This window comes from Crocodylus porosus, unplaced genomic scaffold (assembly GCF_001723895.1).
Source record: "Crocodylus porosus isolate Cpor-Errol unplaced genomic scaffold, CroPor_comp1, whole genome shotgun sequence".
Lineage (NCBI taxonomy): Eukaryota > Metazoa > Chordata > Crocodylia > Crocodylidae > Crocodylus > Crocodylus porosus.
This window is the reverse complement of record NW_017728886.1, coordinates 270,505,174-270,516,723: the sequence shown is the minus strand read 5'-3', so window position 1 is coordinate 270,516,723 and position 11,550 is coordinate 270,505,174. Positions and strand designations below refer to the sequence as shown.

At 57.9% G+C, this 11,550-nt stretch overlaps 1 protein-coding gene across 9 annotated transcripts in view; it reads left to right on the top strand.

Moving 5' to 3' along the window:
• The window catches only part of SCRIB (scribbled planar cell polarity protein), a 125,657-nt gene that overhangs the window by 82,433 nt on the left and 31,674 nt on the right, over positions 1 to 11,550 (top strand). For 6 of the 9 annotated variants that reach the window (XM_019553820.1, XM_019553839.1, XM_019553857.1 and 3 more), the window contains 4 exons: positions 1,699 to 1,818; positions 2,053 to 2,109; positions 8,263 to 8,319; positions 8,681 to 8,764. In XM_019553820.1, coding sequence (XP_019409365.1) covers positions 1,699 to 1,818; positions 2,053 to 2,109; positions 8,263 to 8,319; positions 8,681 to 8,764 — 318 coding nt within the window. The remainder of the gene's footprint in view (positions 1 to 1,698; positions 1,819 to 2,052; positions 2,110 to 8,262; positions 8,320 to 8,680; positions 8,765 to 11,550) is intronic. The other 3 variants (XM_019553865.1, XM_019553803.1, XM_019553811.1) reach the window with 2 other exon arrangements.

The window sequence follows — 11,550 nt, the reverse complement described above, 5'->3', positions numbered from 1 at the left end:
TCTGATCATGCACGTGGCTCTCCTCTGGACTCTCTCAAGCTTCTCCACATCCTTTTTGAATTGTGGAGCCCAAAACTGGACACAGTACTCCAGCTGCAGACTCACCAAGGATGAGTACAATGGGAGAATGACATCCTGGGATTTGCATGAGAAGCATCTATGGATGCAAGGCAGCATTTTGCTCACTTGTCTTCAAGCCATTGCTTTAACTTCTGCCTTCTGCAGGGGAGAAAAGAGGTTCCCCTCTTCTTCATGGCAGCCCTTCAGATCTTTCCCCAGCAGTCTTGGGGAAAGCTCTCAGGTATTTGTGCCCCAGAACAACAGGAGCAACTGCAGTGAACGGCGCTCTGGCTGCCAGATGTGGCACTCCAGGAGAGAGATCTCAGTGTGTGGCTGGGAGGTCCTGAGCACAAGAGTCTAGAAGTTGCACCCCAGGGGCTGCAGCTCCAGTGCCCAGGGTGGATGGGCTGCTCCCCAGAGCCAGTGTGACCCCTGCCTCTGTTGGACTGGCCCTGTCCCAGAGGGCTGGGAGGTTGCTGCTTGTTCTGGATGTACCTGTGGTGCCCAGGAGAGCGGTGGAGTCTCTGTGGGCTGGTGCCCTTGGGATGGGGGAAGTATAGGCCAGGAAGAGGTCTCTGATGGACCCTTCAGGTCATGCCTCTGCTGCTGGTTGTAGGGGCTTTCAATAACTAACCAGGGCCCATCAGGTCCCTTATCTGAGCCTGGGTAGCTCAGTTGGTAGACCCTCAGACTTTTAACCTCAGGGTCCAGGGTTCAAGTCCCTGTTCAGGTAATAACATCTGACTTTGGGGGTTGGACTTGTTGATCTGCTCGGATCCCTTCTGATGCCAACAACTATGACACTTGTCTTTGACCAGCGTGGATGTTTTGCCCCTGCTGCCCTGGCCAACTACTCCAGACCCTCCCTGCCCCAGTGGTTTGACCTGCCATTGGTTTTCCCGTTTTCCAGTCCAAATGTGTTCCTGCCTAGTTGACACCCAGGTGCTCTGGTGCCAGCACCCTCCTTTCTTTTCAGTGGCACTCTCCTCTCCTGGTGCCTCCTTGGTGTCATCCTGCCCCTCCAGCCCCCATTTCCCACAAGTGGTCATAGGCATGGTGCACACTGCTGTTCCAGTAGTGGACTGCAAGCACATCATGTTTGCGGCCTCCTGCGAGAGCGGGACCCTTCCCTCTGTGAGTGACTGGGCTCCTGCCACCACCCAGCTACGCAGAAAGTGCACGTGGCTGTGCCTCTGCTTTCTGCCAGCTGCCTCAGCCTCTGTGATAGCCGGTGTCTCCCTGCATGCTCTGCTAGCACAGCTAGTGCCACGGGGACATGGACGTGCCCTGGCTGCTCCTCCTGGGAGCTGCATCTGCCAGCAGAGGCCTGTTCTGTAGACCAGCCTGTGGTCTCATCTGGAGGCAGGTGCTCCAGTCCCTTGGTTATCCCAGGAGCCCTTTTCTGCTCCAGCCTGCATTCGCCTGCCTTGAACTCCGGTGGCCAAAGCTGTATGCAGTCTCCCAGGGGAGGGCCTGTCCAGAGCATAAGTGCTTCCTGCGTCTTTGGCGGGAGGCAAAGGGTTTCCAGGGGTGACTGCCCCAGGACCCTGGCAAGCACATGGGAGCATCCCCAAAATGGGACCTTGGCAGTGAAGGACACTGCCTGTTCTCACCATGCTGCACACCTTCCCTTGGCAGATGTCTCCAGGAATCATTGCCAACCCTTTTGCTGCCGGAATTGGGCGCAAGAACAGCTTAGAGAGCATCTCCTCCATTGACCGTGACCTGAGCCCCGAGGAGCTGGAAATCCTGCAGAAGGTGGGTTTTTTCCTCAGCCTGGGGAGCCAGTACAGGGTACCACAGCCTCCAAAACATGCAGCATCTGCCTTGGCCTGAGGAGCCTGCACTGAGGGCAGGCCAGTTCCCCAGTAGCAAACTCCATTCTTCCCACTAGCTCCCTGTGCCTGCTGTTCCCTAGGCTAGTGCCTCCCTCAGAGAGGTGGCTCTTCAGCCTCCTCCAGGACACGGCACTGACCTTCTCCTCTGTTCCAGGAGATGGAGATGGTGAGGGAGGCGACTCAGTGGGAGAGAGAAGAAATGGAGAAAGTGGTGAGAGCTGTTTCGCACCCACATTCTGCCCTTGACAGCATCTCTGCCCAGGCTGCCAGCCCTGCCGGAGATGCCCCAAACCACCCTAGACGGAGCTCCCGCTCCCATCCCCCTGGAGCACGGGGATGCTCCTGTTTTTGGTGCCCTCAGCCCTCCCTGCTTCCTCATAGCCCCATCTGCCTGTTTCTGTTGCTGCTTTTGCCTTCGCCCTGTGCCGCTTCTGTCCTCAGGCAGTGCACTCCCCAGCACCTGTAGTGTCCGACTAGACCTGGTTCTGGCCTCTGCTTCTGCCTCCATCACAAGGCAGGACCTGGCTCAGAGGGGGCCGTGCTCTCTGGAGTCAGTGCCGCTTCAGGCTGATTAGTCTCTGTATGTTACTGCAGGGGACATGGGACACGGCACTAGGGGAACGCACAGTTCGTCTATAGGAGGGAGATGCAGTTGCAGGTGCTTGTATGAGAAAGCACCTCTCAGCCTCATCTCAACCAGGCTTTGGCCTGGCTGTCTGTCCTGGTGCATAGTGCATAGAGCAGATTGCGGTGCCCATTGGAGCATCTCTAGCTCTCCTGTCAGCATTACAGAGAGGTCTGTGTGGAGCAAGGTCTCTTGAGGGTCAAAGCAGACAGAGGTGGTGGATCCTGGGGATGCCCATCCAGTGGTGGTGGAAAAGTTGTGACTGATAAGAGAGTTTCACAGCCTTTCCTGCAGGGGCTCAGTCTCTGGATCCACCCAATTGCCGCATCCCCCAGCTACACGTGCCTTGTCCCTGCTTTTGCTTCACCCTGGGCTCTGATGCTCGTTGTCCCAGAGGAGCACAGTTCTCCGAGGCAGGGTAGACAGAGATGCATTCCCTGAGGTAGCTGAGACCTGATCCTTTATTGCCTTGAGGATCTGGACCACGGCAGTGGCAGCAGATAGTGAGGGGTAGGAGCACGGGCATGTTATTCCTTTAGCACCATTGCTCACTTGGTGATTCTAGACATGCAATGAAACGACCTTCGGTTGAAAACAGTGAACAGCCCTTTCTTCCTCTGTTCGGTGTGTGGCCACAGTCTGCTCCTTTATGGAGTGATCTGAGGGCCAAGGAAGAAGGAGGCTTCCCAGTTATGGGCTCCCTCCTATCTCCTTTCTTCTCCTGGGTAGGCCAGCAGCTTGGTTAGGGCCATATTGGGACCTGGAGCCTGCCCCACTCGTCCCTGTCCAGGGGCCTCCAGGGTCTTGCGGTGCATGGGACAAATTCCTCATCCCTCCTAAAGGAGGTCTCCTTGGTGGATTTTACTGTCCCTTAGAGGAAGCCAGAAGGGGCCATGGTGGGGCCAGAGGAGGCCAGGTGTGTAACGTCACAGTTGCAGCAGGGGAAGTTCCTGTCCATCCCAGGTGAGCAGCTTGTGGATTTACAGGAAAAAGAAAAAGCCCTTCAGAGCCAGGGACCCCCTAGGGCACTTGCACCCCTGCCCATCTCCACCGGTCACTAGAGTGGCCGACAGTCTCAGCAGTGTTTTCAGCCCACACACCTGTCTATGCAAGACAGTGGAAGTGCTGCATGCTTGTATAAAGCGGCCTTACCTACCAGCTCAGCTTACCCAGCCATCTCAGTCCATCGGCCTATGTCCGCCATGGCAGAGAGGCGGTATCCTGTCCCATCTGTGCCACTGCTTGGTGGCACTGGCAGCGAGGGGAAACATCACAGGCAATGCAGCATCCCGCGCCATGCCTTCTGACATGCAGGAGGTCAGCTGGTGCCCTTGGCAGGAATTCACCATGCTCTGGTACAGCTGTGGACCAGGGAGTCCTTTGAGCCTCATCTTGGACTCCCTGCCAGAGGACAAGGAGCTGACAGGATGCTGACAGCTGCTTCCTAGGTGTGCTCAGACCACTCTGCAATGCCTTGGTCACCAGTACAAGCATGGCCGCAGGAGGGGTTCTCTAGCAGTGACTCTTGGGAGATACGAGGGTCTGAGAAGCTCTTGTTCCACCCCTGGAAGCAGGCTGCACCCGACTGCAGCATGGGGTGCAGGCCCAGATGCAGCATCAGCCCACTCTGGAGCTGGTCTCTAGCTGGCTTCTGCCCTCAGTGGAGGGGCAGGGCTCTTTGCTGTTCCTCACAGTTCTCCACCTCTCAGCAACCCCACCTCCCCCGGATCTAGTCCCCATTCGCCTCTGCAATTTCTGATGCAGGATCATTTATGCTCAGTGAACCTTGGCCACCGTCTGTGGACACTCTTCCACCCCACATCATCCTCCTCTTCCATCCTTCCTCCTGGCTCTCCAAAAGGAAAGAAGCCTGTTGGACAGTGCGGGTTCCCCCTCAGGAAAGGACCCTGAGAGCAGGTTCTGCGTAGGTGCCATGGGAAGGCTCTTACTCCAGGTATGTCCCGCTTCCCAGAAGCGCCTTGGTCTCAGGCCTGTCCTGGACAGAGCTGATGGCAGTGCCTCAATGCGAGGATGATCTCTACCACAGCTCATTGGTGGGTCTTGAGATGACTTAAGAGTCCAATCCTGGAGCCCCACAGATCAATCTTTCTGCAGGGGAGAGTAGGCCATAGCCCAGGATTCTTCTCTTTTTCCTTCTTCCACTCTCTTTGCTTAAAGGGCAAAACACTTTACCTTGAAATGGTCTGTTGCGTGGTTAAGGTTTCAGTACTATTGAACTTGATGCTCTTGATGCTGGCACCTGTTTCCCTGAGCTCTGCCTCCAACACGTCTTTGTAGTGTTTCCTCTGCCTGCCATGAGATCTTGGGCTGTTACTTAGCTGGGAGCAGAGCACTTGTTTTGGGAGTCAAGAGTTAGGCATCCACACACAGTACCTGGTCTAGCAAAGTTGGAGCTTCAGGATTGCAGACTCCATGCTGGTAACATTGGCTTCAGCAAGGGTACTGGAGCTTGTGCAGTGATCTTCCCATTGGATGCAGAGGCTTTTTGAGTGGCATTGTTGGGGATACCTCTCCAGGCTCTTGAGATGATGATGGTAGGTCACCGATGTTTCACATCCGTTGTGGAGAAGTGGGGATGATGATTGAATTGTAGACATGGATCTTAGTGTCTTTCTGGAGATAGTGATCGATAAAGACAGGCTGAAACAGTTTCCCAAAGGAGGCACTTGTGCATTGGATCCTATTCTGGATCTCCTCATCAGTGTTCACTCTCTGAGAGATGTGGCTGCTGAGTTAGGGGAAATGCTCAACTGCCTCCAAGGTCTTTCCTTCCCCAAACGGCAGTCTGGGGAGCCAGAGCACTTCGGGCTTCTCTCTCTCAGCATCAAGAAGACTAGAGTTCAACAGCTTCTGCAAGAGATCCAGCATGGCCCAGAGGTTTTCCTGGGTACGCAAGGGTGATGCAGGCATCAGTGTATTGAAGGTCAAGGATGATTGTTTTAAATACTTTGGTTTTGAGTGAAAACGTCCCAGGTTGAACAGTCCTCTATCCATTCAGTCGATCTGAACTGGGGTCAAGCCAGGACATGTCATTGCCCCAACTCTGTTCTCCGTTTTTTGACAGTCGTCCTGGTCCACAACAGAGCGGTCACAGTCACCTGATTGTGATGAAGCCTCAGGACCTTAATGTACTTTTCACAGGGCTTCACAACTGAGGGAGGCAAAGGCCTCAGTAGGGTTAGTGAAGGCCATATGTGGGCCCTGATTTATAGATGTTTGGGTCGGAAGGGACCTCAGAAGATCATCAAGTCCGAGTCCCTGCTCGGGCAGGAAAGACCGCTGGGGTCAGACAACCCCAGCCAGGTGCATGTCTAACCTCCTCTTAAAGACCCCCAAGGTAGAGGAGAGCACCACCTCCCTTGGAAGCCCCTTTCAGATTCGAATGATGTTGTTCCTGATACTTTTCTTGGACCTGGGGGATAACAAAGATCGTGTCAGTTGCCCCATGGGATGGTCTGAAATTCACTGAGATTCTGGCAGGACTTCCTCAGCAAGAGGCAGAAAATGATTCAAGAGGATGTGGGCAAGGATTTTCCCTGCTGTTGTAAGGAGAGTGATACCTCAATAGATCCCACATGCAAACTTATTTCCTTTCCTGAAGTGCCATAAAGCAGTCACAGCACATCCCAGAGGCCACCGAGGAACAGTCTCCCTAAGCCCATAACTAGCTGCTACGGCCCAGCTGGCAACAGGACTGCTTCTCCATGACCTGCTGTGCGTGCAGCCTCTCCCAGGCTGGAGCCGATACTGCAGCCTGCAGAGACCCCCCTGCATGAGCGTCCTGGGCGCTCTCAAGCCCAGGTCTTTCTTCCAGATGGGAGGTTATGTGAGATATGAGATTCCCTGGTAGAAACGACACAGCTTTTCCTGACACGACTGCTCCCACTGGCCTCATTGACCTGCATCACCCCCTCATTTCCTGTCTGCAGAGACCCTTGTAGCTCTGAATGCATGCAAGGCCCAGGCTGCATGGATGCAGCCTGCAAGGGAGACTGGCTGTTCCTCCTCCAGGGCACTGACAGCTTCCCTGTTGGGGGAGCTGGGGGCACATGCTCAGGGGAGCCCTCCATTCCTTCTCCCCAGTCACCACCTCTGTCGGTTGGCGCTGGGTGCAGGTTGCCAAGACTTCCATGTGGCCTTTGGGTCACCTGGATCCTGTGGCCGTGTCCCAGTGCAGAGTCGCAGGGTACGGCCGCATGGTGCAGGTGCTTCCCAACCCCACTGTAGTGGTTCTGCAACCATCAGCCGGATCCTGGAAGGCAATCACATCTGTGGCACCTCCAAAGCCTGGTCCACCCTGCTGCTGTGTGGCTTGCCGTAGAAGCCCACAGAGCCAGAGTCACTCAGCCAGTAGCCTGGGGATCAGCACGATGTTCCTTCAAGCCTGCAGCAGTCGGAGCTGGGGCACCCAGTGACAAGCCTCCACATCTAAGCAGCACAGACACCCGGGGGCTGCACCACCAGCATCAGAGTGTTGCACAGGCGCAGCCCAGACGGCAGCCAGCCTCTGCACTCCTTTCCTAGTTCCCAGAGCCACAGCGAGGACCTGCCTGGGTGAAGCTGGTGTTTGACCCTTGGGGGCTTCAGCCATGGCTCCCTGCCCTCCTGCAGCAGACACGGGAGCTCTGTCTCAGGCCTCCTGTCCCTCCTGCAGGCAGGGACCGCTCTGCCCATGGATGCCTCCTCAGGGTCCTCTGGCAGCCGAGAAAGGCACCACCCAGAATGGTGTGAGTGGAAACAGCCGCCGTTCCCCTTCCCCGCCTGAGCATTGGCCAGGGACCTGCCCATGGACCCCTCCTGCACCTTGTGCCTGGGACCCAGCCTGCCTGCAGCACACAGCAGTCTCTGCTGACCACAGCGCCATGCGGGACAAACCGCTTTGCCCCACCTGACGGCAGAAGGAAATGGCAAATGGATTTCCCCCTGGAGAGCCCCTGCCTCCCTGGGCACCCCCCTCCCAAGCCTCCTGAGCAGCCTCTGGCTCCCTGCCCACCCCCCACCTCCCCCACATCCCTGGGGAACCCCTACCTCCCTGGACCTCCTACTTCTGCTCCCTGGGGAGCCCCTGCCTCCTTGGGCCCAAGTTTTGCCCCAGCGCAGCTGCCGGGTGCTGTCCTTCCTCCTGTGCCTCAAGCACCAGCCACTGGAGACTCCCCCCTGGCAGCGCCCAAAGCAAGCAAACTTGGTGTTGTGTTGGCTGCTCCACCACGCACTGTGGTTGAGTCTCTGGGTGACCCCATCCCGCTTCCATGGCAAGCACAGTCCCAGGGTCCCCTGTCCTGTGCGCTTCCTTCCCCTGGTCCTCACCAAGCCTTGCTGGCTTGCAGGGCACTGGCCACTGAGCTGTGACTACTATGAAAAGACCGGGCCCGGTAGGGAATTCAACAGGCTTTTCCTAGCACGAGCAGAGCCCAAAGGTGCAGAGGTGTTGGGCAGAATGGTGTCATGCCCGACACCAGCTGTGCTGCCAGGGCTGGGCTCCACTCCCTGGCATGGCCAGGCTGGACTGCGTCTGCGTTCCTACAGTCCATCCTGCAGGAACAGCCCTGCTTGCTCGTGGCAGGGCTCAGTCCTGCTGCCTTTTCTTGCTGCTGGCCCAGCTTGTGCATAGGTGTCTCTGCCCCTGTCCCTGCCCTGGCTGCTTGTGCTGACAGCTCTCCCTCTCTCTTTGCTTGTGCTGCTTGGATGCTGCTCTGACTCTGCCCCGTCCCCTGGAAGGAGAGGATGCGCAGGGAGCGGGAGGCAGCCACACAGCAGCTGGAGGAGGAGGCTGAGGTGAGGAGTGCGGGGCAGGGCTCATGGTCTGTGCTGCCCAGGTGGGCAGAGCCGATATCCCCATGCAGGGCCCTGCCCATGGGGAGGAGACAGGAGGAATGAGGGGACTTGGGCACAGGCAGGGGCATTTCCTGGGGGCACTGGGCCAGTATCTTGCCCACAGCACCATTTGAGCCAGTGCCGCGGAGGCTTCCCCAAGCAGCAGTGGTTGGGCTCTGGGAGGGCAGTGTCCACAGGAAGTGGGAAACTCTGGCAGCATTTCCCTGGAGATGAGGCTGAGATTGTCGATGCTGCCCAGCCCCCTCACAGGGCCACCTCTGCCTGGCTCCTGGCCTGACCTCTGTGTTTTTTCTCTCTCCAGAACATCACTGGCGAACCCCTGAGACTGGACTATCGGACCCTCGCGGCTTTGCCCAGCAGTGGCTTACAGAAAGTCCCCCGTGCTGTAAGTGGGGGTGCTAGGGACACAGGTCGCTGCAGGGGCAGCTGAAGTCACTCTGCTCTGCCTGGCTCCCTGCACCGGGGAGTTCCCACTGCTCCTTCTGTTGCCCTGGAGCTGCCTCTCTGTCTGCCCAATCTCTACATCACCCCCATCCTCATTGCCCCTAAGCCCTGCCTCCCTCCTCTTCTCCCACTGACCTGCTCCATATCTTACCAGCCAGCCACCCATCTTGGGCCTTCTGTCCCCTGCCCCCACCCTCCTGCTGGGGTCACTCACTTGCACAGTGACGCCCCATCCGGGAAGAATCCCAGGTATTTTTAACATCTCTCCATGTGGCCGGGCAGCTGGAAGTAGCGCGGGGGGAGCCCAGGGTAAGCAGCTGTCTCTGCTGGATGGCTTGTGAGTGCCTTGCTGGGGGCCAGCTGCCCTGTGGCCCCTGCCCCAGCCGGGGAGCTTGGGAGTGCAGGGCCGAGCAGGCTGCTGTCCTGGAATGCGAGAAGGCAGCAGCAGCAGCAGCATCGGGGCGGGGGCAGGCCTGGTCCTGTCTTCCCTCAGCTGTCCTGTGTCCCTGCAGGTGCTAAGAAGGGCCAAGGCAGCACTGGGTCCCTCCCGAGCTTCAGGCCAGCACCTTGCAAGGGTGTCCGTAGCCCCATTTGTTTCTCACTTTTCAAAGTGCAGCCCTGGGGGTTTTACCCCAGCAGCACGCAGGCCCCAGCCTGGACTTGTGCCCACCAGCTTTGTTGGGCGCCGTGTGCAGTGGACTCATGCTGAGGAGGCAGCCCCTTCATAGGCTTTAATGCTGGAGGGGGCTGTTATGCCCACCCACCTGCCTTCCTGCGTGGCGTATCCTGGAGCCCCTGGCCTGGGACTCCTGCATCCAGCTGCAGCTTCCTCAGTCTGCTAGAAAAGGGCACGGAGGATCCATCTCTCTCCTGCATAATGTGCCCCACTGGCTAGTTAGCAGTCAGCACTTCTCTCTGGGCTCTCTCAGTTTGGCTTCTGGCTATCAGATCTGGCTCTTGCTGGCTGGGGTTGAGAGCCTGGCTGCACTGGTCCCTACCCTGGGCAGGCCAATGGCCCGGGAGGCACTAGCCCCATGCTGCTTCTGTGGAGCCCCAGCGCAGGGAAGGGGCCTTCTCTTGGGCAGGGCTGGAGTGAAGACACAGATTTACCAGTATCTTCTGTCGCCGGGAATAGAAGCCATTGCATGACTGATAAAAATAACCCATGAGAATGGAAGGGGAGGGACGGGAGCCCAGCCCAGGAATGCACTTCAGCAGCAGCCACTGCTGTGGGGTGGGGAGTCAACACTCGCACGGGTGGATGCGCCAAGGCACCCTGCAGATCAGTGCACCCTGCACGTCCCCTGGCCTGGCCCCATCCTGCCCCAGTGGCGCTCTGCACTGCCAGCCAGTGGCGGGGGCAGGTGGGGTGGGAGCAGTGGGGTCCCTGCTTGTTCCCCATTCCTTCCCCAGGGATAGTGATAGAGGTGAGGAGGTTTGCTGATAGCAACCCCAGGAGCCTCCTTATGCAACAGCCTGTCCTGAGTGCATTGGGTGTTGGGGCATATGCCAGTTCCCTGCCAAAGTCAGCCTTAGGTGCCAGCACACCTCAGGAGCTGCCTACCCCTGTGCCGTGCTGTGGCAGAGTCCCATTCACCCTTCAAACCAGCACAATGGTGCCGCAGCTTTCCAGCGTGGAACCGGCTTCAGACCCTGTAGGAACTGCATGAGCCAGTGCTCTGCTGTTGCTGCTGGGGAGGGCACGGTGCAGGGGCAGGGAGGAGGCCAGCAGGAATTTGGGAGCCCGTCAGCTGCCCTTGTAGTCACCAGCCACCCAGCCCTGCTGGAGAGCTATTTTTGTAAGTCCTGCCCTGACTCGGGGACTGGAGAATGTGATCCAAGCCCAAGGCAGGCAGCTGGGCTGGGCGCTGACAGTCCCCACTTCTCTGGGGAAGGCACTGCCTGGAAACCCAGAGACTGCCAGTGGGAGCCTGGGCTCTGCACGTTCCCAAGGAAAGGTCAGTGCTTCTCTGGGCAGGGGATGGATGGAGCCAAGGGAGACCTGGAGATCAGTGCACCCTGCACATCCCCTGGCCTGGCCCCATCCTGCCCCAGTGTCACTCTGCACTGCCAACCAGTGGCTGGGGCAGGTGGGGTGGGAGCAGTGGGGTCCCTGCTTGTTCCCCCCTCCTTCCCCAGGGGTAGTGATAGAGGCGAGGAGGTTTGCTGACAGCAAACCCGGGTAACATGGGGCCCCTGCAAGACACGCTAGGAAATTTGGTCGTCACACCAGATGACAAAGCTAACTTATTTAACGACTTCTTTGCCTCCATTTTCCTGAGCAGGGACTGGAACAGCCACCCCCCCTCATCTGGGCCCCCCTTAGATCCCAGGGGAGGCGCACCCAGGCCAAGGGTCAGGGTGGATCTAGTCAGGGAACTTCTGGTGGGACTGGATGTATTCAGATCAGCGGGTCCAGACGATCTCCACCCCGAGTGCTGAGGGAATTAGCTGCAGTCATTGCAGGACCCCTGGCATGGCTGTACGAGCACTCGCGGTGCTCTGGTGTGGTGCCAGAGGACTAGAAGAGGCCAACGTGGTCCCCATCTTCAAAAAGGGGAGAAAGGAGGACCCAGGGAACTATAAGCCAGTTAGTCTTACCTCGATCCTGGGCAAGCTTTTTGAGAGAATTATGCTGGCACATGTCCACAAGGGGCCGGGGGGGGTGGGGGAGATTATGCTTAGGGGCAACCAACACGGGTTCATTAGCTGTCAGACCAACCTGGT